Source organism: Oncorhynchus kisutch, linkage group LG16 (genome assembly GCF_002021735.2).
Source record: "Oncorhynchus kisutch isolate 150728-3 linkage group LG16, Okis_V2, whole genome shotgun sequence".
NCBI lineage: Eukaryota > Metazoa > Chordata > Actinopteri > Salmoniformes > Salmonidae > Oncorhynchus > Oncorhynchus kisutch.
In genome coordinates, this window is record NC_034189.2 from 39,641,861 (window position 1) to 39,669,359 (window position 27,499).

A 27,499-nucleotide genomic window follows, 5' to 3' on the forward strand; every position below is an offset into this window, starting at 1 on the left:
TGAAAGAAAAGTTGTTGTTTTTTGTCCATTAAAATATAATCAAATTAGTCAGAAATACAGTGTAGACATTGTTAATGTTGTAAATGACTATTGTAGCTGGAAATTGCAGATTTTTTTATGGAATATCTACATAGGATTACAGAGGCCCATTATCAGCAACCAACACTCCTGTGTTCCAATGGCACGGTGTGTTAGTTAATCCAAGTTTATCATTTAACAGTTGTATATTTTTGTACACACACTGTGTGTGTTTGTGATGTATAGCAGGGGTCTCCAACCCTGTTCCTGGAGAGCTACCCTACTGTAGATTTGATCTCCAATCCCAGTTGTAACTAACAACCAGCTTTATCAACCAGCTAATTATTAGAATTTGGTGTGCTCGATTAGGGTTGGAGTGAAAACCTACAGGACGGTAGCTCTCCAGGAAAAGGGTTGGAGAGCCTTGATGTATAGCCAATTGTATTGTGTTATAGCATATCTATTAAATCTTTTTTGTACTATTGTCCAGTTCAGACTTCATAGACCTGTATTATTTGTATATGCATTTAGCTATGTATGCATGTACTACAGTAGTTAGTTATTTGCCATGTTATTTGCCATATCCATTTGCAAATAAAGATGATTTTCATTTATCTAAGGAGTGCAGAGGCTGGTGAGATTAGATCATGGATCTATATTACAAAGATAAAGTACATATGACATTTTATCTTAATAATTTAGATATACGGTCTTGATTTACTTCACCCATTTTGTTTTCTTGTAGGCCTATTTTTTGGGGGTCACTCCATCAGTCACTGCGGGATTTTGTGAGGATGAGGCAGAACTATAGTTTGAACAAAATTGTTTCCCCCGGTCACATATCAGAGGGACGCACATTTTGTTGTTGTCAAAATATTTTCCACGTTGTTAGCTAGCTAGAGCATGAGTGTGGTTTCGGAGACAGATTGTATCTTTATTTAACTCAGTAACTAAAAGGCAGTATGGTTGGAAAGATAAAGCGGGTCCGTGAAAAGCTTCATCAGGCTGCGGTTAAACTTGACAGTCCTCCGTCCGGTGGCGCAAGATCCACAGATTTAGAAAAGGCACCGATTCCTGTGATCACAAGTGGTTCATTCATCTTCGATGTAAACAAGACAAACAATGCACAGCTGCACATAAAGAAGGATGAAAACGCGAAGGTATTTTATCAACACATAATTGAACGTTCGCTTGCCAACTCCGTCTCTTTTAGATGGTTTAGCTAACGATATAGCTAAAGCTGTTAGAACAGTTAACGTTAGCTAGCTAACAGTTAGCTATTTCACTAGCTAGCTAACGTTAGTTGTCAGCTAGTTAGGATCATAATGTATACATTTAGCTGGCTATAGAGAAATTAGTATGAAGCGTGTATTTTTTTGCATTATATTTATGTTGGGTGTCAATGTGGATGTTCTCTTCCAACAGAAACCACTGAGTTCCTTTCCAAGTGGAATCTTTGCTGGCACACAAATCAGCCCTGAAGCCCTCGTGCAAACTCTGAAGTGTGAAGAACCATCCAATGACACTGGTACACCTGCACAGAAAGGTAAATACACTTTGATTGTCAACCAAATATTTAGCTCGTTAATCCGTGGAAATCTGCACGAGAGTACTTGTCTGTGTGTCTCAATAACGAATCATATTCTACCTTCAAGTACCTGCATTTAATTTTCGTGACGTTTTAGCTCCCCAAAACGCCCTGGAGACAATGTTTATTTCCAGCCAAATCAACCAGGCACATAGTATTTTTCTGTACACATTATGTCATTCTCTCCTACCACAAGAGGGCAGAAAATACAAAGGGATCACTCGACAGAAAGTGACTTGTGATGTGAGGATGGCAACAGCTCAAGTCTATGCAGTATATTGCTTACCATTGGTATAAAAGGTGTAATGAAGAAATCTAAGTATGATGGTAAACTATAGATAAGAAACTAACCATCCAAATGATCGCTTATATGGAGGCATATTAGAACCCTATTTCGTTTAGTCAATCTTATTCAATCGGACATGTTTTTAACAGTGTATATTTTTCCGTTGATGTTTCCATGCTACATGCACCTGCCAACCTCTCCCCGCTTGAATCCTAGGCTCTTTCGAGTAAGTTTAAGCCCAATGTTAGTCAGTCAGAGTGGCTACTCCAGCTGCAGTGGCAGAGCTACAGCAAAGAAGCCCATCTTCCTTATTCGACAACAGAGGACCGGTTCTATTTATAGCCTCTCTGCAGCATAAATAGTTCATGCATGAAATCAAGGTTCAGTTCAGCCGCCAAGCTCCCCTGAATCAGTGTTTCTCCCTGACTAGATGAGTCGTGGCACCGCTGACGCACAGAGGAGGCTGGTGCTGCAGGGTGTAGTTCTCTTGGTACGGTACCTCGCTGCGGCCCCATGGGAAAGCATCAGGTGGTCCTGTCCCTTGTGAATTACAGTGTAACAGTGATGATGTTGCTCCAATGTCTTGTTGTCTCTTGCTTGTTTAGGCTTTTGTCTGTAGTGCATGGTGGGAGAGGTGTTCAGGGGTGCCCGGTCCCTGGCTCGCTCACTCAACCTCTGCAGATGGTGTCTGGCTGTTCCCTGTAGCTAGTGAGCAAGTATTTAAATAGCTTCAGTTTCTGCATTCTGCTGTTTCTTTCCTCTTCTTTCTCTCGTCCTCGCTTGCAGGCGCACACACACTGCTAATGAGTCCTCACTCTTCAGCCTTTTCTTGCATTGAAGCTAAAAGCGTGTTTAATACGTTGGATGTGTGTGATCTATTAACGACGGGTATATTTAGCTGTGTCTATTGATTAGGCTAACTAATTAAAGCAAGTGCTTTCCTGGCTGCTGACAAATTTATGAAATAAAAAAAGGACAGGGCAATGAGATGCAGTATTCCATCTGTTGCCATGGTGAAATGCTTGTCAGTGTGCTCTTGTTTTCCCAAAACAGTGTCTGTAGACAATTATATTGACCTCTTTGTGAAATGGTTGGTAGGTTCTGGAGAGCAAAATCTAATTTGACAGTACGTTAGTGGGAAAATAAAATTGAAGCGATATAAGTAAGGGTTTAATAAGAAGGCTGTTTTTAAATCCTGTCCACGGAAATGGTATGAATTGGATTTTTACCATCTCATCTAAGCAGACAGACATTGAGAACTGTAGGCTCTTCTAGCTGTGAAAGCTGCTGTGATTAAAGCACTGCCTCCTTCTACACATTAACAATAGAGAGCAGTTATTTTAGCCTACAGCTTATCATTTCAGCTAAATGCTGTCAATTTGTCGTGTTAATAGGGGTATTTCACCTGAATTATCCCAAATTCACTTTCACTGATTCTACTACATTAATATTACATTTCTTTTGGTTCATCTTCGCGAGCACCCCGTCCTTGGCGCTGTCTTGTCTCTGCCCACAGGGATTAAAGCCCTCTGGTTTCTGTTCAGGCATCTATTCAGCTAGCCACTCTACTATGCTGTTAATTATAAAATACTCTGTTCTCTCAGCCAGAGCAGAAAGAAGCAAGCAAATGCTGTGAGTGTGTCATGTCTTTTCATCCATTGACTCTTGTATAAGGCCCCCCTGGGGGCTTGTATCCGAGCAGATATAAACTCTTATCTGCCACTTTTAATTCGATTGATTTAAATTACTATTATTATGCACACTTACTGTTGGTGCTTGGTATGTTCATTGGCAGCAAATGCACACTTTGTGTGTGCATGTTTGTGCTTGCCTTTTGCCTAGTTAAATCAAAATAAATCATTCCCCATCCCGCTGACTGAATATCAGTCTCTGCAGTTGATTTTTTTTATTAGGCCTATTCAATTGCCTTAGTTCATAGTCTTCACCATGGCTCTACGCTGACCTTTAAAAAAAAAATGTTTACAAGGAGCCCGTGTGCACCTAAGTTAAACAATTTAGGAGCACAATTAAAAATATTTAAAGCAACAAGCTGTTTTCTTTGTAGTAGTGGTGCAAGCACTCAGTGTATTCTCCAAAGCTGCGGTACAGTGAAGTAATCATTGGTGGTGCGCCTAAATTAAAATTCCAGGTCGCACAGCAAAATATTTAAGCTCATTATGCGAGAAAAACGGTCGCGCTGCAGAGCCCTGTTCACTTCCACGTGTTCTGTGCTACATTAGTCTTGACCAGAAAACTCTGTTTCAAAGAGCATAACTCCTTGCTGCCATTCCACGGCGTGATGTTCAAAGTGATGTCTGCGGCAATCGATCATTCAGTGACCACCTCTGTTTTGACAAAGAGCCCTCTCTGCATTTTTTAAATAGGGGATATCCGTATCTGAGCTGGGACCCTGTGAAACCACCTCTTCATCTTTTTGTCAGCTCCTCCGCCTACCAGAGAGCTGCCTGCCAATTATGCCGGAGAAAAGGGGAAAGCGGAGAGGCTAAGCGGGGGCAAACCCAAGCAGGAAAGGAAATATGGAACTTTCCCAACCACTCATAATAAAGCCTAATCAAGTTTCACGTTTTTGTCACGTGCACTAGTACAGTGAAATGCCTTTCTTGCGATCTAATCGGTGCTATCTATTTCACTGTGTGCGGAGAACCCGATCCTCTCTGGGGTACAGGGAGGACCAGGGAGGTGGTAAGTAAGGCTCTCTCCCCACCACAAACAGCCCCAGGCCGGGTTGGGTTTCACCCATCAGCAGTCCAGGACCAGGGCTGTCAGGCACGGGGATGCAGCAGGAGTAGAGATGCCTATCTGGCCCCTGTACCTCTGCTGCTACAGCAGGACAACCCATGTTGTTGACACCGCGGTGGCAGATTAAAGATTGGACCTGGCAGGGAGGAACTAACTGCCCTGTGATGAAAGTTGGTGTGTGTGTTGCTGCTGGAAGAGCTGTATCTGAGCCTGGGCTGAAGATGCACGTAGAAATTAAAAGAGAGCGAGGAAAATACTTTCGCTTGGTTTGATAGTTAATTTTATGCCACCATGTTTTGGCTTGAGATAAACACTGTGATATTGAAGCCGTTTCCGATATAGGGTTAGAGATGACACATTTTCTGCAAGGATTTATTAGTTGCCGTGATACACCCCAGGGGTTAAGAATGACCCTGATTTGTGATGTGGTGGCGGGGTCTTGTCCTGGCCCGTCTATCGCCATGGCAGCAGCAACAGCAGTGTGGGTGGCTGGGAATTGGTGAGGTCATCCTGTCAGTGAGAAGCGAGTCAGTAACATCAGTAGATCTAGGTTGCGGTTCGGTGTGGCTCAGTTGGTAGAGCGTGGTGCTTGGACCGCCAATTATCGTTGGTTCCATTCCCGCTGGGGGCCGCCCAAATGGAAAATATATGCGAACATGACTGTAAGTCATGGGATAAAAGCATCTGCTAAATGGCATATATACAGTATATGAGGTTAGTTGGAGTCAGTGTCACACTTTGTCTTCCGAAGTAGTAGTGATGGGGGGAAAAATCTATACAGTTACATATCACATGTGTATATTATTTTGGATGATATTGAATCAATACTTTGACTCGGAATTTTCGATTTATGAAAACAGCTACTTTGCTACGTAGAGTTACCCACATGAAAAAATACTATAGTATAAATACTGTAGTGTTACTACATTTATATACTGTAGTATTTACTATTGTGTTTTTTTTTTATCTTTGAAAGAGCCACCACTTCTTTCTCACTGACGAAACCTACGAGACAAATACTAAACGAGCACATTTTTCAGAACCTATAAGTAGGTAGGACTGGAGTCTGTATGGATAGTTCAGCGCTTCTGCTCTTCTATAACCTGTACTTATAACATACTTGGCATGTAGGTTTCTCAATCATGGGTGCCACAAATTGGGGGAGGGGAATAGGTGGGGTATATGCAAATTAAATCCTGTTTTAGTATTACTGTAGTTAGTGTAGTGTTTTACTGTCGTATTTACTACGGTGTTTTTTTGTGTGGATAATACTGTAATAGTTACTATAGTATTCTATAGTGTACTACACAATTCTATAGTAAGCATTACAGATTTGACGGATACTACAGTGTATAGTATACTACAAAATAATATAGTAAGTACTACACATGATCAAGGGATACTACAGTGTGGAATATAGGGTGGCAGGTAGCCTAGCGGTTAAGAGCGTTGGCCCGTTAACCAAAATGTTGCTGGTTCGAATTCCCGAGCCGACTAGGTGAAAAATATGCCGGTGTGCCCTTGAGCAAGGCACTTAACCCTAATCCAGAGCGATTTACAGGAGCAATAAGAGCTTTTGTGTGAAAAGTGCTTTGGTGTACTTATGAATGCACGAGTCCCCTTTCCCCCCACTCCTATCGATTTTTAACCTCACAATTTCTATAAAGTCATACGAAGGTTTTACTATGCGTGAAGTTTCGAATTCATCCTCGATTTACTAAACGTGTCATGTATTTGAAAATGAAATGTAAAAAATTTACACACAAGAACATTAGATTAATAAAATATTTAATCAGTCTTTTTAAAAAAAATTTATTTTATTTTATTTAACTAGGCAAGTCAGTTTAAGAACAAATTCTTATTTTCAATGACTGAATTGTTCAGGGGCAGAACGACAGATGTTTACCTTGTCAGCTCAGGGATTCGATCTTGCAACCTTTCGGTTACTAGTCCATCGCTCTAACCACTAGGCTACCTACCGCCCCAGTCTTATGATTGAAAGGGAAAAGGGGATACCTAGTCAGTTGTACAACTGAAGTGTGTCTTTCACATTTAACCTACCCCTCTGAATCAGAGAGGTGTGGGGGGCTGCCTTAATCGACCTCCACGGATTGAAGGGACAATGATGATGCATTCTTTGCAAGAGGGAATCTAATTTCATTGGTCCTCAACTCACGGCTCAAACACTTAATTCAGGGTAAGTGGAGTTAGCCTGCCCCACAACAGGTTAGTTCTGAAGGAGGCTGAAGAAATACGGCTTGTCACCAAAAAGACTCACAAACTTTTACAGATGCACAATCGAGAGCATTCTGTCGGGCTGTATCACCGCCTGGTACGGCAACTGCTCCGCCCACAACCATAAGGCTCTCCAGAGGGTAGTGAGGTCTGCACAACGCATCACCGGGGGCAAACTACCTGCCCTCTAGGACACCTACATTACCCGATGTCACAGGAAGGCCATAAAGATCATCAAGGACAACAACCACCCGAGCCACTGCCTGTTCACCCCGCTATCATCGAGAAGGCGAGATTAGTACAGGTGCATCAAAGCTGGGACCGAGAGACTGAAAAACAGCTTCTATCTCAAGGCCATCACTGTTAAACAGCCACCACTAACATTGAGTGGCTACTGCCAACATACTGACTCAACTCCAGCCACTTTAATAATGTAAGAATTACTCATCTCATATGTATATACTGTACTCGATACCATCAACTGCATCTTACCTATGGCGTTCTGTACCATCACTCATTCATGTTTTTTTATGTACATATTCTTCATCCATTTACACTTGTGTGTATAAGGAACAGTGGGGCAAAAAAGTATTTAGTCAGCCACCAATTGTGCAAGTTCTCCCACTTAAAAAGACGAGAGAGGCCTGTAATTTTCATCATAGGTACACTTCAACTATGACAGACAAAATGAGGGAAAGAAATCCAGAAAATCACATTGTAGGATTTTTAATGAATTTCTTTGCAAATTATGGTAGAAAATAAGTATTTGGTCACCTACACACAAGCGAGATTTATGGCTCTCACAGACCTGTAACTTCTTCTTTAAGAGGCTCCTCTGTCCTCTACTCGTTACCTGTATTAATGGCACCTGTTTGAACTTGTTATCAGTATAAAAGACACCTGTCCACAACCTCAAACAGTCACACTCCAAACTCCACTATGGCCAAGACCAAAGAGCTGTCAAAGGACACCAGAAACAAAATTGTAGACCTGCACCAGGCTGGGAAGACTGAATCTGCAATAGGTAAGCAGCTTGGTTTGAAGAAATCAACTGTGGGATCAATTATTAGGAAATGGAAGACTGCTACCCCTGCTTAAGCCAGTACATGTCCAGGCCCGTCTGAAGTTTGCTAGAGAGCATTTGGATGATCCAGAAGAAGATTGGGAGAATGTTGTATGGTCAGATGAAACCAAAATATAACTTTTTGGTAAAAACTCAACTCGTCGTGTTTGGAGGACAAAGAATGCTGAGTTGCATCCAAAGAACACCATACCTACTGTGAAGCATGGGGGTGGAAACATCATGCTTTGGGGCTGTTTTTCTGCAAAGGGACCAGGAAGACTGATCCGTGTAAAGGAAAGAATGAATGGGGCCATGTATCATGAGATTTTGAGTGAAAACCTCCTTCCATCAGCAAGGGCATTGAAGATGAAACGTGGCTGGGTCTTTCAGCATGACAATGTTCCCAAACACACCGCCCGGGCAACGAAGGAGTGGCTTCGTAAGAAGCATTTCAAGGTCCTGGAGTGGCCTAGCCAGTCTCCAGATCTCAACCCCGTAGAAAATCTTTGGAGGAAGTTGAAAGTCCGTGTTGCCCAGCAACAGCCCCAAAACATCACTGTTCTAGAGGAGATCTGCATGCAGCATTGGGCCAAAATACCAGCAACAGTGTGTGAAAACCTTGTGAAGACTTACAGAAAACGTTTGACCTCTGTCATTGCCAACAAAGGGAATATAACAAGTATTGAGAAACTTTTGTTATTGACCAAATACTTATTTTCCACCATAATTTGCAAATAAATTCATAAAAAATCCTACAATATGATTTTCTGGATTTTTTTCTTTCTCATTTTGTCTGACATAGTTGAAGTGTACCTATGATGAAAATTACAGGCCTCTCTCATATTTTTAAGTGGGAGAACTTGCACAATTGGTGGCTGACTAAATACTTTTTTGCCCCACTGTAGTTGTTGAGAAATTATTAGGTTAGATTACTCGTTGGTTATTACTGCATTGTCGGAACTAGAAGCACAAGCATATCGCTACACTCGCATTAACATCTGCTAACCATGTGTATGTGACAAATAAAATTTGATTTGGATTCGCTGCCATAGAAATTTACCTGGCTAAAAGGTGACCCACTTTCATGTCTCCAGCTAGGCTATCACGAGTTGAACTCGAGAGTGGGCCAAAGTTAGTTCACTATCTAGATTTGTAGTACACAACTCTGATCTCTTTGTGAACCAGTTGCTGCTGTTATCCTAAGGATGAGCTTTGGTCGGGATCCGTCTAGTATTTGCTTCCCGGGTAAAGAAGCAATGAGAGCACAATTGTCACTCTACCGATCAATACCTTACATAACTGCTGCTTGCCAGGCCCAATGGTTTTATCCACATTGCTCATCAACCGTGGTCATTGAAATGACTGTAATTCTATTTGTTGGCAGACTGTTGTTTAACCTTTCAACCTTGTGGCTGGGACAGCAGGAGATCAATAAGGGACAAAGTAGAAAGGAGGCCAATGCAGCAGCGCACTCACCCACCATGAGCACTTTTAACCATGTTAGCTAAAGCATGACTCGGATATGGAGGACATTACCTCAATGTAGATTATTCGTCAAAGTGAATCATTCCCCTGGGCATAATTTACATTTTAAATACTATTGTGAAAGGTATTATTGGACAGTCTATACCAGTGTTTGGGTCCATTCCAATTCAGGAAGTACTCTGACACCGCAATTCCAAATAAATTCCAGTGCGTTTCAATGAATAAAATGTGTAATCTGAATTTGCTTTACCTTCTAAATTGATTGGAATTTAAATGAAATTGACCCCAACCCTAGTCCATACCATAATGTTTGTTTGCATAAAGAGAGAAGCTGTAGGGTGTTTTTAATAGCAGTGAATAGGCGAGGAGGTGGCAGGGGAATGACAAACACTATGAATTCCCTCACGTGTGACTGACTCCCACTGTCCCACACTGACAGTTTCATTGCCGCAGAATGATATTAGCTACCACCACACAACCCGGACATCCCTGCCAGCTCTCCCTGCCAACCACGCTGCCCACTCCTCTCCTTTTAGTTTTTTCCTTCCTGCTATTATTAAAGGAGAGTCATTCCCCCCCCAAAAATCCTTTACAGTGTGGACACTGTATTGTATTATAACTAGATCTTTCCTCCTTCACTTTTCTTGATAAGCCATATCCGTTTTTAACACGTTACGGTACCTATTCAAATACACTCTACAAGGCAGCTAGACTCAGAGATGGACAGGCACAGTACAGATTATTAGTAATAATTAGGTGGGTTCTTATAAATGTCCTATTTCACGCATGTGTGAATTGGACATTTAAAAAAAAAAATGTATATCCGAACTTACGCTGAGGCACCATCTGAGAGTGGGGTCATGGCCAGTAACGTAGTAGCTACACTCAACCAAGTACAGTGATTAGGACCCCAAGGCCAATTCCAGCACACATGCACATTCCCGTGTGTTTCTAATGTCTGTCCTGTTGTGCCAAATGTCTGTTTTCAGAAATGCAACGCGAGGACTGTGTTTTCAAAGCTTACATTTCAACTGGAAGTACCTTTTTTTAAAGCCAGAATCCTCAGTTGCTACATCCATTTTTGGACTTAATATAATGAATGCTGTACCCATTGAAGAATAGAACTTATGAGCTTAGTTCAACTATCATACCCCATCAGAACCCAAAATATAAGCTTGTTTACTCCAATGTTTGTAAAGAATGTAAATATGAACAAACACTGGATTGCCTTGAAACATGGTTAAAACAAACTAAGAAAAATGATAATGAATGGTCAGCCCTTGCATCCCTAGCTCTGTTTATGCGTTTAAGAGTGGTTACATTTCTCCAAGGCCCATCCCTCAGTGTTTTACCAAAACAGAGGCGGGGTGCAGCTTTGTTATTTTTATTCTAGCTTTAACAGAATACTTTGCTGATGCACCCCATGTCAATGCCTCGTACCACCTGTCTGTCGGCCTCCATATAGGCTTTATCCAACATCCGTGTTCTATCCTGCTGCCTGCTCATCTAACCCAAGCTCATCTGCGTCTTTAAATGAGATGCTATTGATCGGGGAGGTGAAGGGAGTGGTGCCCCATTAAACAACATCTCTAGGCTCTCTGTCTCTGCACTGCACAATGCTGTAATCTCAAGTTGCCATTCAATGATTGGAAGTTTCTAATTGAACACTAATGATACAGTTGAAGTCGGAAGTTTACATACACTAAGGGTGGAGTCATTAAAACTCATTTTTTCCACCACTCCACAAATTTCTTGTTAACAAAGTATAGTTTTGGCAAGTTGGTTAGGACATCTACTTTGTGCATGACAAGTAATTTTTCCAACAATTGTTTTCAGACAGATTATTTCACTTATAATTCACTGTATCACAATTCCAGTGGGCCAGAAGTTTACATACACTAAGTTGACTGTGCCTTTAAACAGCTTGGAAAATTCCAGAAAATTATGTCATGGCTTTAGAAGCTTCTGATAGTCTAATTGACATCATTTGAGTCAATTGGAAGTGTACCTGTGGATGTATTTCAAGGCCTTATTTCAAACTCAGTGCCTCTTTGCTTGACATCATGGGAAAATCCAAATAAATCAGTCAAGACCTCAGGAAAACAATTGTAGACCTCCACAAGTTTGGTTCATCCTTGGGAGCAATTTCCAAACGCCTGAAGGTACCACGTTCATTTGTACAAACAATAGTACGCAAGTGTAAACACTATGGGACCACGCAGCCGTCATACCGGCTACAAAAGTATCTATATCTCCAGTAAAACAAGTCCTATATCAACATAACCTGAATGGCCGCTCAGCAAGGAAGAAGCCACTGCTCCAAAACCGCCGTAAAAAATCCAGACTACGGTTTGCAACTGCACACGGGGGCAAAAATCATACTTTTTGGAGAAATGTCCTCTGGTCTGATGAGACAAAAATAGAACTGTTTGGCCATAATGACCATTGTTATGTTTGGAGGAAAAGGGGGGAAGCTTGCAAGCCAAAGATCACCATCCCAACCGTGAAGCACAGGGGTGGCAGCATCATGTTGTGGGGGTGCTATGCTGCAGGAGGGACTGGTGCATGTCACAAAATAGATGGCATCATGAGGAGAAAAATTTTGTGGATATATCGAAGCAACATCTCAAGACATCAGTCAGGAAGTTCAAGCTTGGTCGCAAATGGGTCTTCCAAATAGACAATGACCCCAAGCATTCTTCCACAGTTGTGGCAAATTGGCTTAAGGACAACAAAGTCAAGGTATTGGAGTGGCCATCACAAAGCCCTGACCTCAATCCTGTAGAAAGTTTGTGGGCCGAACTCAGTTACACCAGCTCTGTCAGGAGGAATGGGCCAAAACTCACCCAACTTATTGTGGGAAGCTTGTAGAAGGCAACCCAAAACATTTGACCCAAGTTAAACAATTTACAGGCAATGCTACCAAATACTAATTGAGTGTATGTAAACTTCTGACCCACTGGGAATGTGATGAAATAAATAAATTCTGAAATAAATCATTCTCTCTACTATTATTCTGACATTTCACATTCTTAAAATAAGGTGGTGATCCTAACTGACCTAAGACAGGGAATTGTTACTATGATTAAATGTAAGGAATTGCGAAACTGAGTTTAAATGTATTTGGCTAAGGTGTATGTAAACTTCTGACTTCAACTGTAGATACTACATCTAATGATGATGTAATGTGTTTTATCTTAAAGAGCCTGGATGAATTGGCCTAGTTATTGATCCATCATCATGGTTATTGTCATTTACAGACTAAAACAACATCTATCAAACTAAACACATCCCCTTGTTTAGTTTGACAGGAATAATATATTATCACTGAATAGGCAACCACAAAGTGCTGTAGGATCCTCAGAAAATGTTGTCCCAGGTTACAATGTAGCCTATTCAGAGAAAATCCGTTGTGGCACTGTGTGTTGACATAAGGAACATGAGAGTAAGAAAAGTCCCTACTAGAGATGCTGTAGCGTTTGGTTCCCATTCAGTTCGACTTTATCCTCCTCTCAGACATGCCAGTCAAGGACTGCTGCATTGCTAATTACAAAGCCAATTCCGTCAGTAGGCTCTGCTAGCTATATATAGGGCCAGGCTGCAACACTGACACTTCATTTTCCCAAAGTCATGGAGCAGCGCATCGATCCTGTTTCTCTCAATTTCGTCAACAGAGAGTAAAATCACAGTGGGGGGATTAAAAAATAATTTAAATTAAAAAACGCAATGCAAAATACTGTCACCTGCCCTTTCAGATATCAAGGTTGTGTTTTGTGTTCAAAGCAATTCAACCGTTGTACTGTAGTTTTAAATGAGTGATTTGCTTTTCAATTACCAACTCCATCTCATTTTCGCTCTCTAAAATGTATACATTTTCCACTAGACACTCCAGTGATATGGTCGACAGTGATAATACGCATACTGTCCAGCATCTGTTATTGTCATTGTCCTACAGGAAGCAACGGTCTGTGTGATAACCTCTGCTCTTATCGCCCATTGTCAGTGACAACTCTTTCTTTTTGTCAGGAAGAGATGGGAACAAATGCTCACACACACACACACACACACACACACACACACACACACACACACATCACAAACACACACACACAGACACACCACTGGGGCTACCCTATGCACAGGGGGCCTCAACGTGGTTGTCCCAATCGCTGAAAACATTCCATCCCAGGACAGGATGTTTTTCTAAAGAGGGAGAACTAGATATAGTGGGTAGTGTTTTCTGTTCTCAACCCCCTCCCTCTGTGTCTCTCCCCTTTCTCCATGCCTTTGAACCAGGAAAGACAAGCCACGTGTCCTGATCTTAGCCATATCTTCTTCTGAGGCGCTCACAACACTACTGTGATTACTTTCTCCCTTTGAGCGTAAAGTTTTTATCCATGGTTTGTTTTAAAGATAACACGTTACAGGAAGTCAAGCTCTCGCTGGGAAATTTCCATATATATATTTTTTTACACCCCAAACTCAAATCTATTATTATAATTCTATTCAACTGTGAATTATTTATTTGGCAATCGGAAACATTTTACTGGTTACGATTATCTTCTGGTAAAAGATCTGGCACATTTCAATTTCCAAAACATTATAAACAGTCGTCACTCTTCCTTTATCGTTAATGAATTGAATTGCTTTGAATGTCGATGAATTGAATTGCTTTGAATGTCGATGAATTGAATTGCTTTGAATGTTATTTTCTATTGTTGAGGATGACCTCTTCACATACCCACGAGGAGAAGCCGCAATGCATGTTTTCTCTACTGAATGTGTGAAGTACCAGTGCAACATTGTGGATGCACATCCATCCACTCACTCTCTTGTCTGTCTGTTCCCAGTCCCTGAGGAGAAGAAGCAGCAGACGAAGAAAGAGAAGATGAAGGAGAGGCGAGACAGGTGGCTAAACAGTGAGTATTACCACAACTTAACATAGATCTGACTCGTACTGTTTCTATGAGGGAGACCCTCCTAATTGTCAGCAGGAATAAGGCACCCTCGCAGAGAGTTACACATAATCAGGAACTTTATTTGCAGGAACATATGTGACTAATTTGGTTCTGTACAAAGAGAGATGATGAATGAATATACTGTACATAATAAACACATGATAATGAATGGCTAAGCAGATACACCATCACACATGTCCACTTGGAGAGAGACTGAGGAGGCTCTGAGCAGGCCAGGGGACTGAGTCCGGTTCCATAACAACCACCAGACCCTAGCAACCGATCAGTGGCCTAGTCACAGAGGTCAATAGGAGAGATTGGGGAGCCAGTTCATGACCCCCTGATCTCTGGAACTGTTTGGGGATTGGTGGAGTGAGCTTCATTAAGTGATAGGACTCGCAGGCGGGGGAAATCAATTTTTATTTGTCACATGCTTCGTAAACATCCGGTGTAGACGAACAGTGAAATGCCTACTTAGAAAGAGCGTAAGAAATTGAAATAAAATAATAATTCAAGTAATAAATACACAATGAGTAACAATAACTTGGCTATATACACAGGGTAACAGTACCGAGTCAATGTGCAAGGGTACAAGGTAGATATGTATAAATAGGTAGGGATAAAGTGACGAGGTAACAGGATAGATAATAAACAGTAACAGCAGCGCATGTGATGAGTCAGAAGAGTTTGTGCAAAAAGGGTCAATGCAGATATTCAGGGTAGCTATTGGTTAATTATTTAACTAACTATTTAGCAGTCTTATAGCTTGGGGGGTAGAAGCTGTTCAGGGTCCTGTTGGTTCCAGACTTGGTGCATCGGTTCCGCTTGCCATGCGCTAGCAGAGAGAACAGTCTATAAATTGGGTAGCTGAAGTCTTTTAACAATTTCAACCTTCATGTTTTTGCCTTTCGACACTCCCTAATCCCGACATTGGTGCTCTCTCCCAAAAGCGTTTGAATTGATAAAATGTAGGATTATGCCTATTGTGTTAAAAAATGTTTGAAAGGCAAGACATGGATGCCTTCGGGACATAACAGCATTAGGTTGGTGCAATGAGGAGCTCCATCCCCACTGATCTCTACTGAGAAGCTGAGGTTTCTGCGCTGTGCCAGTCCAGCCCGGGACAGAGCTAGCTGTGTCTATGTAATTAAAACCCCTTTTTAAAGCTACAGTCTGGCATTTGTTATCCAGCAAAACCAGCAGCCCTCTGAAATGACCATTGAACAGATTCTCAGATCCCTTATTGCGCTTTTAACACCACCACCTACTCTTCTAGAATTGTGATCACTTAGTAACCCAATCTGCTGATCCAATCAATTCTCTGTGTAACACAAGATGTCTCCTCTATGCATATCATTAGGCGCTAATGGTCCTTTTGACTCCATCTGAAATTAGAGACAGGCTGTGAGCCTCAGACCTCTGCAGTTTTCGGAAATTAACAAGGAGGAAGAAAGAAAAAAAATCGGATAATTGCTTTTCTGTCGTAGACCAACTGTATTCCAGGAAGAGGCAGGGCTGTCTGTATCTGCAGCGTGGCGTCCTCTGGATCTCTACTGATGAAGATGTGCAAAATATGTGTTGACGGATAAGGGTTATTATTCAGACTGTATATTTTAGAGGTGATATTAATGCCCAATGTGTTCCTTCATTTAGCCCAAATAAGAGACAGAGGTGGCAATTCAATCAAAGCCACATTGCACGAGTATCTATTCTACAGTTCTGCACAATCTGGAAATAGCCTAAGGATTAGCCTAAATGACATGAACAGTGAATAATTTTTCAGCAGACATATATATATTTAAATTTGACCCCCTTTTTTGCCCCAATTTCGTAGTATCCAATTGTTTTTAGTAGTTACTAAAAACTAACTAGAGAGACGGGAGAGACGAAGGTCGAGAGTCATGCGTCCTACGAAACACAACCCAACCAAGCCGCACTGCTTCTTAACACAGCGCGCATCCAACCGGGAAGCCAGCCGCACCAATGTGTCAGAGGAAACACCGTGCCCCTAGCAACCTGGTCAGCGTGCACTGCGCCCGGCCCGTCACAGGCCCGCTAGTGCGCGATGAGACAAGGATATCCCTACCTGCCAAACCCTCCCTAACCCGGACGACGCTAGGCCAATTGTGCGTCGCCCCATGGACCTCCCGGTCGCGGCCGGCTACGACAGAGCCTGGGCTCGAACCCAGAGTCTCTGGTGGCACAGCTAGCACTGCGATGCAGTGCCTTAGACCTTTCAGCAGACATTTTAATACCTTCAACACATCCTGTTTATGATCTGATCGTATCCACTAAAGTCCGAATTTATACTTAAAGCCATAAAGTTTAATGACCCTCAATTTTCAACTGTTCACGAACTGTACGTCTGTACCGATGATATCTGGTTTGAATATTCCTCCCTGGCTCTGATCACAGTATTTATTCAAGTCTGTGGTGATGTAGGGTTTAGTGTTTTGCTGCTGATACTCCAGTTGATACTGTCAATTACATGGGCAAGTCTGCACATAAGAAACCATATGGCTCATAGTCATCATAACTCATGGCTGAAATGGATAGGATCAACACCACTCTATGATGAAAGCCAGGAGGCCCAAACCACCATTGCTTTTAACCATATTCAAGAAAGAGAGATTCTCCTCATACACTATATACTGTATACAAAGTATGTGGACACCCCTTCAAATTAGTGGATTCGAACATTTCTGCCACACCTGTTGCTGACAGGTGTATAAAAATCGAGCACACCGCCATGCAATCTCCATAGACAAACGTTGGCAGTAGAATGGCTTTACTGAAGAGCTCAGTGACTTTCAACGTGGCACCGTCATCGGATGCCACCTTTCCAACAAGTCAGTTCATCAAATTTCTGCCCTGCTAGAACTGCCCTGGTCAACTGTAAATGCTGTTATTGTGAAGTGGCAACGCCTTGGAGCAACAATGGCTAATCCATGACATGGTGGGCCACACAAGCTCACAGAACGGGACCGCCGAGTGCTGTTGCAAGTTCCAAACTGCCTCTGGATCAACGTCCGCTCAATAACTGTTCGTCGGGACCTTCGTGAAGTGGGTTTCCATCTGAGCCTAAGATCACCATGCGCAATGCCAAGCATCGGCTGGAGTGGTGTAACGCTCTCCGCCATTGGACTCTGGAGCAGTATAAAAGCGTTCTCTGTAGTGGTGAATCACGCTTCACCATCTGCCAGTCCGACGGACAAATCTAGGTTTGGCGGAAAACGCTACCTCCGACTACGAGCCAGGCCTAATTGTCCAACCTCAGTGCCCGACCTCACTAATGCCCTTGTGATAAATGGAAGCAAGTCCCTGCAGCAATGTTCCAACACCTAGTGGAAAGCCTTCCCAGAAGAGTAGAGGCTCCATATTAATGCCCAAAGATTTTGGAATGAGATGTTCGTGTTGGTGTCTACATATTTTGCTCATGTAGTGTATCAATGCCATTCTACAAAGGGTTTTAGGTAATCTTGGTAAGGCTACTTATTGTTGTGGAGGCACATCGTTGACATACATTAAGTCTCTGCTGCTTGTGCCATGGTGGAAACATAGTAACCTCCCTGAACCATCAGACAAGCAAAGCGTCAATACAGGATTAAAATTGAATCCTACTACACCTGCTCTGACGCTCGTCAGATGTGTCAGGGCTTGAAAACTTTTACGGACTACAAAGGGTAACCATGGCGCGAGCTTCCCAGTGACACGAGCTGACCAGGTGAGCAAAATGCCTTTTATGCTTGCTTCGAGGAAAGCAACGCTGAAGCATGCACGGGAGCACCAGCTGTTCTGGATGACTGTGTGATAACGCTTTCGGTAACCGATGTGAGCAAAACCTTTAAACAGGTCTGCAATCACAAAGCTGCGGGGCCAGATGGATACCAGGACTTTTGCTCAAAGCATGCGCGGACCAACTAGCAAGTGTCTTCACTATTTTCAAACTCTCCCTGACTGAGTTTGTAATACCTACATGTTTCAGCATGTTTCAGAAGACCACCGTAGTCCTTGTCTCCGAGGAAGCGAAGGTAACCTGCCTAAATGATTACCGCCCCGTAGCACTCACGTCGGTAGCCATGAAGTGCTTTGAAAGGCTGACATCAACAGCATCCTACCGGATACCCTAGACCCACTCCAATTCGCATACCGCCCCAACAGATCCACAGGTTGCACAATTTTAATCACACTCCACACTGCCTTTTCCCACCTGGACAAAAGGAACACCTATGGGAGAATGCTGTTCATTGGCTACAGCTCAGCGTCCAACACCATAGTGCCCACTAAGCTAAGAACCCTGGGACTTAACACCTCCCTCTGCAATTGGACTTCTGGCAGGCCGCCCCAAGGTGGTAAGGGTAGGTAACAACACGTAGGGCACGCTGATCCTCGACATTGGGGCCCCTCAGGGGTGTGTACTTACTCCACTCCTGTACTCTCTGTTCACCCACAACTGCGTGGCCAAACACGACTCCAACACCATTATTGAGTTTGCAGACGACACAACAGGGGTAGGCCTGATCACCGACAGTGATAAGACAGCCTATAGGGAGGAGGTTAGTGAACTGGGGTGCCAGGACAACAACCTCTCCGTCAATGTGAGCAAGACAAAGGAGCTGGTCGTGGACTTCAGGAAAAGGTGGGCCGAGCAGGCCCCCATTAACATCAACGGGGCTGTAGTGGAGCGTGTTGAGAGTTTCAAGTTCCTTGGTGTCCACATCACCAACGAACTATCATGGTCCAAACACACCAAGACAGTCATGAAGAGGGCACGACAAAACATTTTCCTCCTCAGGAGACTGAAAAGATTTGGCATGGGTCCCCAGATCCTCTAAAAGTTCTACAGCTGCACCATCGAGAGCATCCTGACCTGTTGCATCACCGCCTGGTATGCTCGGCATCTGACCATAAGGGGCTACAGAGGGTAGTGCGTACGGCCAAGTACATCACTGGGGCCAAGCTTCCTGCCATCCAGGACCTACAGTTGAAGTCGGAAGTTTACATACACTAAGGGTGGAGTCATTAAAACTCATTTTTCAACCACTCCACAAATTTCTTGTTAACAAAGTATAGTTTTGGCAAGTTGATTTGGACATCTACTTTGTGCATGACACAAGTAATTGTTTACAGACAGATTATTATTTCACTTAAAATTCACTGTTTCACAATTCCAATGGGTCAGAAGTTTACATACACTAAGTTCACTGTGCCTTTAAACCGCTTGGAAAATTCCAGAAAATGATGTCATGTCTTTAGAAGCTTCTGATAGGCTAAATTACATCATTTGAGTCCATTGGAGGTGTACATGTGGATGTATTTCAAGGCCTACTTTTAAACTCTTTGCTCTTGCTTGACAACATGGGAAAATCAAAAGAAATCAGTCAAGACCTCAGATTTTCTTTTGACCTCCAAGTCTGGTTCATCCTTGGGAGCAATTTCCAACCACCTGAAGGTGCCACGTTCATCTGTACAAACAATAGTACGCAAGTATAAACACCATGGGACCACGCAGCTGTTATACCGCTCAGGGAGGAGATGCATTCTGTCTCCTAGAGATGAACGTACTTTGGTGTAAAAAGTGCAAATCAATCCCAGAACAACAGCAAAGGACCTTGTGAAGATGCTGGAGGAAACCGGTACAAAAGTATCTATATCCATGTAAAACGAGTCCTATATCGACGTTCTGACCCACTGGGAATGTGATGAAAGAAATAATAGCTGAAACAAATCATTCTCTCTACTATTATTCTGACATTTCACATTCTTAAAATAAAGTGGTGATCCTGACTGACCTAAGACAGTTAATTGGCGTTGTCAGAGGAAAGCCCATAAAATTGTCAGTCTCCAGTCACCCAAGTCATAGACTCTTTTCTCTGCTACCGCACAGCAAGTGGTACCGGAGTGCCAAGTCTAGGACCAAAATGCTTCGTAATAGCTTCTACCCTCAAGCCATAAAACTGCTGAACAATTAATCAAATGGCCACCTGACTATTACATTGACCCCCCCCACCTCTCCATTTGTTTTGTACACTGCTGCTACTCGCTGTTTATTATCTATGCATAGTCACTTCACCCCTACCGACATGTACAAATGACCTCAACTAACCTGTATCCCCGCACACTGAGTCGGTACCCCCTGTTTATAGCCTCGTTACTGTGTAACTTTCATTTTTTTAAAACTTTAGTTCATTTGGTAAATATTTTGTTAACTCTTCTTGAACTGCACTGTTGATTAAGGGCTTGTAAGTAAGCATTTCACGGTAAGGTCTACACTTGTTGTATTCCGCACATGTGACAATTAGTTCTATTTGATTTATATGCATTTTTTTGTGTGATATTTAGAGATCAGCTCCATCAAGCTGGCCAAGGAGCAACAAGTGGCCCAGGCTAAGAGGGCGGCCATGCCTGTTGTGGGTGACATGAGGCCGCTGGCAGACGCCCTGCCAGAACTCTGCCAGCTCATCCCCGCCACCACCAGGACCTCCAGAAAGGCCTCCAGAAAGAATAGGGTGTAAGTACACATCCCTGTGGAACACCCCAACAATACTATGATTTCACACCATCCTCTTTCTCCTCACACCCACTGACTCTTCTTACAGCTGTTGGTTGTCTAGCAGGCCTTGTTTCATCCATGAAATGGGTCATCGTTTTCTTTAACGTCATAGTTTACGTTTTTGGCACTCTGTCGTCTCCTCACACTGTCCAACCCTTCCTCTGCCTTTGTCAAGTTGAGTTTATCCAAGTGAATTTCAATCCTCTGTTTTTAGGTCTTTCTTAGCATTTTTTTGTCAGAGGAATACGTGAGCTCATAATGTCCCAGTGGTTGGTCTCAGGGGCCCCTGGTAGAAGGGGCCAGCACAGCAGCAGTGCTTCAAGGCGCTGTCACTGGGGTTAATGAGCCATGTTACAGGACAGACCTGGATGTAAATTCCCATATATTTTCCACACAGTACATTATGACAGAATCAGAGTGCCACAGCACACAATACTACCCTACCTCTACAGTATGGCCTTCAGCACAAAATTATTCAGACGTTAGTAAGTCGTTTTGAGGTGTAGAGGACAGATTTAGCTTCTGTGGCAGGGTTGCACATATTAAGGAAGCAATTGACTTCCATTCAAAACAGGAAGAAGGAAGAGAATTGGGGTGTATTCATTAGTTGGATTCCATTGCAAAACATTTGGTCAAAACATTTTGCAACAGAAACCGTTTACTCGAAACGGAAAATGTTTTGCAACAAAAAACTTTCTATTAGACAAATGCAGGTAGGTCCCTCCCTGTTTCATTCCATTTGGTTCCTAGCGTAAACGGTAAACACACCAAACATTTTGCAATGGAATTCGACCAATGAATACACCAATGGGTTAGATTATGCCGTAAAATGCACAAAATAAGAGGGCAATCCTGCAAGTAAATGAAGTCTGGTATTGTTCTGAGGACATTTCAATTGTGCATTAGAACATTCCTCTTTGGTTTCTGGATGCTTCCAGGGTTATTTATTGCAGTCAAATTCAGCTCAGGAAAGCCTCAGTGGAGCTTGTTTATTGTGATGGGCAGTTTTTCACTCAGTCATAAATGTCTGTATGACTTAATGCCTTGCTTTTGTTTTTTAATGCGCTACTGAAGCTCTCTTTCTTTCTCGTCTGTCTGTCTGTCTGTCTGTCTGTCTGTCTGTCTGTCTGTCTGTCTGTCTGTCTGTCTGTCTGTCTGTCTGTCTGTCTGTCTGTCTGTCTGTCTGTCTGTCTGTCTGTCTGTCTGTCTGTCTGTCTGTCTGTCTGTCTGTCTGTCTGTCTGTCTGTCTGTCTGTCTGTCTGTCTGTCTCTCTCTCTCTCTCTCTCTCTGTCTCTCTCTGTCTCTCTCTGTCTCTCTCTGTCTCTCTCTCTCTCTCTCTCTCTCTCTCTCTCTCTGTCTCTCTCTCTCTCTCTCTCTCTCTCTGTCTCTCTCTGTCTCTCTCTGTCTCTCTGTCTCTCTCTGTCTCTCTCTGTTTCTCTCTCTCTCTCTCCAGCTTAAAGATAAAGTAAACCAAGATGGCGAGCTCAGCTGAGCACACATTATTGTTACAGTTAGGAGGTAGCCCTATCAGACTGAGAAAAGCAATGCACCTTATAGGTCGTATAAAAGGGCCCTTTAGACTGTTCCAATACATGCAATTACCTTTTTGGTTCTTACAAAGCCTTCCGTCAGAGTCCACAGAGACATGGTTGCTAGGCAGTGGCGAGGTTAGCTCACTTCTCACAAGTTCCTTCTTCCAGGAGTCCGAAGTAGCAGGCACTATAGAGAAGGTCAAGAACAAGTCTCGGAGAAAGGTTATTGGTTGATGAAAGGCAGTCTTTTGATGAAGACCAGGAGCTGGATGTAGAGTATTGCTTTTGTACCCGTTTTTGATATGCCTGTTGTATATTCATACAAGGAAATCATGTTAGGCTTAATACTCGTCTCTCAGGCTGACATATGGATGTATTTGAAGTGTGAAAACAGGGATCCTAACATAAGCCAAGGCCAGAGATGTCAGAAATGACTAGAAGTGTGTGTGAAGTGTGAACAAGACAGACTTATGACCACCGGCTGTGTGACACTGGAAATCCTCCCTGACTGAAGTTAGAATTTTGGAATTCTCCAGAGTGGATAAAAACAGTACCAGGCAGATCATGTTAATGGAATGGAACATTTGTTCTTTTTCCATTCCAATGATTTGTTTGACTTAATGTCAGATTAATATTCCTTCAATTCCACCTTTTTATAAAAATCCTAAAACGTCTTTGTTATGTAAAAAAAATAAAAATGGAATTAAAGGGGACATGTACCTGAACTTTCACCCCCAGAGGAAGGTTGTTCTTCTTGACACTGACAGACACCTCCTAGAAGAAGATGGGGGTTGTGTGGTTCAGAGTGCAGATGGCGCCGATACATGCTGGCCTACCCATGACAACTTGGACCCTCTTGCCGTGTATGTGGTAGATAGAATGTTTGTTGGGCAAAAGATGTGTATGTATACTGGGGTCTGAAGTTGTTGACACCCTTGATAAAGATGAGCAAAAATGACTGTGTAAAACAAATAATCAAAGAGATTTTGTTTAATATGTAAGGTGTCGCCCGAGTGGCGCAGCGGTCTAAGGCACTGCGTCGCATTGCTTGAGGCGTCACTACAGGCCCGGGTTCGATCCCAAGCTGTGTCACAGGGGCGGCGCACAATTGGCCCAGCGTCGTCCGGGTTGGGGACAGTTTGGCTGGGGGGTTTACTGTACTTGGCTGGGGGACTTTACTTTACTCATCGTGCTCTAGCAAATCTTTTTGGCGGGCCGGGCGCCTGCAGGCTGATCGTTGGTCGTCAGTTGAACAGCGTTTCCAGTTGGTGCAGCTAGTTTTCTGGGTTAAGAGGGCTTGTGTTAAGAAGTGCGGTTTGGCAAGTAATGTTTCGGAGGATGCATGACTCGACCTGCGCCTCTCCCGAGTCCGTAGGGGAGTTGCAGCGACGAGACAAGATAGTACTTGAAATGAGGAAAAACAGGGGGTAAAATAAAAACAAATGACAAGTAATCATTTTTTTCTCAAGAAGGTAGGGGTCAAAATGATTGACACTCCTTTTTTCAATACCTTTCAATACCCCACATTACGAGGATAACGGCACTGACCCTTTTTATGAAATGTTTTATGAGTTGGAGAACACATTGGGATGGCTCTTAGACCATCTTTTGTTTGCGCTCATGGACGGCCCTCTTCAATTCAAACCACAAGATTTCAATGGGTGTCAAGTCTGGAGACTGAGATGGCCTTTGCAAAATGTTGATTTTGTGGTCAATTAATAATTTCTTTGTGGATCTTGATGTGTGCTTGGGGTTATTGTCTTGCTGGAAGATCCAAGTGTCAGCCTCCTGGCAGAGGCAACCAGGTTTTTGGCTAAAAATGTCCTGGTACTGGGTAAAGGGCATGATGCCTTTGACCTTAACAAAGGCCCCAGGACCAGTGGAACCGAAATAGCCCCATAATATCAAAGATCCACCACCATATTTAACAGTAGGTATGGGGTTATTGTCTGCTCATGCATTCTCATTTCGAAGTCAAACCACCACAGGTGTCCGTGGCCCAAGAGCTATATTTTCATGCCATCCAGAAAATGTAGACCAGAGTTTGCTAAACGGCGGTTAGCCGAGGTTTGAAATGAGACTGTATGAGCAGAAAAGAGCCCCATACCAACTGTATAATATGGAGGTGGATCTTTGATGTCATAGGGATGTTTTCTTCCACTGGTCCTGGGGGTATTACTTGTTAAACAAAATCTATTTCTCTGTGCAATTGTATTAGTATAAAATAATCTAATTTCCCAATTTTTTTAAGCATGCAATATAGATCAATATTTGAATGATTTACCTCACACAAGCCTTGTGAGCATAAAAATTGTGGCCTCCCTCGTGACGGCGAAGATAATTCTTCCCGTTTTAAGTTAACTTCCTGCAATTCTACACATTTTGATATGGGGCGGGAGATAAGATTGTCACGCCCTGGCCTTAGTATTCTATGCTTTCTTTGTTATTGTGGTTAGGCCAGGGTGTGACATGGGTGATTTATGTGTTTGTCTTGTCTAGGGGTTTTTGTAGATTGATGGGGTTGTGTTCAGTATAGTATTCTAGGTAAGTCTATGGTTGCCTAGAGTGGTTCTTAATCAGATGCAGGTGTTTATCGTTGTCTCTGATTGGGAACCATATTTAGGCAGCCATATTCTTTAGGTATCTGGTGGGTGATTGTTTCCTGTCTCTGTGTTTTGCACCAGTTAGGACTGTTTCGGTTTTCCCACGTTTTCTTATTCTGTATATGTATATTGTTCACGTTATCATCTTTATTAAAGATGTTCAATCATAACCACGCTGCATTTTGGTCCTCCTCTCCTTCCCAGGAAGAAAACCGTAACAAAGATTATGCAATTGTACAGCGAATTTCCTGCAATTCTACACATTTTGCCATAGGTTGGGTGCAAATGTTTGCCGTTTTTTTATATCATAACTGATGATGAATGGGTCCCAACCCGGTCGGTAATTCGACCATGCTTGCTACAAGTTTAGATAGCTGGCCGCTAGACTAATTTACCAATCAATTTTTGGGGGGCTGACATGGGCTAATTGAGTGACTGACTGATGCACAACCACATTTTGAAATTGCACCTTGTGTATTCTATTATTCTAACTCTCAAAAATAAGTTGAGACCCCCACTGAGTTGTTTTTGTTTAAATTGGTCCGCAGGCCTACAAAAGGGGTACAGCCCATGGGCCGCCAGTTGCCCATCCCCGCTATAAACCAAAGCCTTCAGGCATTATTGACTAACTAGCTATTCAGCCAACACATTCTCTCTTCAGTTGCCAAAGAGATCAAGTTTTCAGTTGTGTTCCATCTGTGTTATTATGGGCAGAGTTGATATTTATGATAATATTTGATTAATTCCCGAGTTGAACTCTTGTAGCTGTCCTTGATGGACCTTTTATACTAGACCTGTGTTTACTGTAACTCCACAAGGCTGTTTTCACCTTTGACCTTTGGCTTCCCCACTGCCTCCAAGCTAGCTGCAGTTCCCATGACCCCTCTGGTGAAAAACACATTTCTTGGGATTGAAATAGTTTTAATTCGCAAGCAAATCCGTGTCTACCCTTTTCACTCTTGTCTGTCAAACTTGTCACAACTCGCAAGAGCATATGTTTTGTCCCGTTGTGCCCTTGTTATATCTTTGCTGATGTGTTTGGTAAACTCAACATCCATTTTGCCATAGAAAACAAGGTTTTTCTGTACATCACAACTTGGCATGGTTACTTGTTGGACAAGGCCAGAATGGATAATTGGTGGATCAGCTCAGTTGGCCGGCCTCCATCTCTGTCTGTTGTTAATAAATTAAGTACTCGTCTGTCTGGCCCCACTCCTAAATAACTAAACGCATACAGGAAAGTCCTAACTATCGCACTGCCTGGAACGATCGCACATGGGCAGCAAATTGTGGTCCTAACTGCCATTTATTTTTTACCTTTATCTTGTTTTTAATCATAATCATTCCATATGAAATCAGTCACCTTTTGACCATCTTTATCATTTTGTCTTTCCCTCTCAGGCCAGTGAAGAAGAAGCCAGAACCAACAGACTTCAGCCTGATGAAGCCAGCACAAAAACGCAAACTCCTGTAAGACCTCACATTGACCTGTACCCGACCATGGCCAAACCACCACTGATGATCACACATCTAACTTATTATTCTCCATGAGAAAATGACATGAAGCTAAAATGAAAATGTTATCCTGCTGATTATCAGAGCAACCAAGATAATAAACTGCCCATCTGCTATTTACTTTTACCGTTATTATTACTCTTTTTTAATTTTTTTATTACCTTACAACCTACGTGTTTTGTTTTGATCTCAGGGAGAGTGAGACCAGCCGGTTTAGTGAAGCTGTGAAGAACCTGGCACACAGCAAGACTAACCCTCTGGCAGCTATTGGTGAGCATCTCAGGAAGAGACTGAAGCAGGAAGAGGAGCAGGGGCCTAGCTAACCTGTTCGACTGGAGACGCCATTTGGATCTGCAGTTGAGCATTCCCCACCCCCACCCAGAGACAGGGATCGTGTTTGAGATCTACCACGTTGCAGTCGGCAACTGCAGACTAGCTGACTGATCTAGAAATAACCTTGCACCCTAAATAACTACTTATTATAATTGGTAGATCAGTCATAAATTGATGCTTTCGAACACAGTCATGACACAAGAAAGCCCCTGCCTTTTTTATTTAAGGGCAGTCCTGATGCCTGCATCCCTGTTCCCTGTGCCCAATCTACCAAACCTGCCAAAATCATTGAGATCTTTTGATTGAAGTGGTTTTGGTCATTGTGCACTACACCATTAAAACATCAGAGGACTTACAGGTTGTCTGAGTAACGGCGATGTTTACGACACCTAATTAGATCATGCCCCCAGTTCTGGAGAAGTTGAAAATGAATAGTTACTTTTGTGAATGAGGAAAAATAAACTGATGTTGTAAATGTTGAGATTTAGATCATCAAAATGACTCCTTTCAATTTTTGTACAGTATCTCTTCCACATTTCTTTTAGGCGATATTAAAAATGCAGTACGGTA

The 27,499-nt window shown here is 42.7% G+C and overlaps 1 protein-coding gene across 1 annotated transcript; it reads left to right on the plus strand.

The window, feature by feature from the left end:
• Window positions 1-849: 849 nt before the first annotated feature.
• LOC109906685 (protein FAM207A) lies at window positions 850-27,499 on the plus strand. The gene is made up of 6 exons (XM_020504519.2): window positions 850-1,178; window positions 1,444-1,564; window positions 14,286-14,354; window positions 20,736-20,904; window positions 26,483-26,551; window positions 26,790-27,499. The coding sequence occupies exons 1-6, from the start codon at window positions 981-983 to the stop codon at window positions 26,917-26,919; spliced, it is 756 nt and encodes a 251-aa protein (XP_020360108.1). The 5' UTR covers window positions 850-980; the 3' UTR covers window positions 26,920-27,499.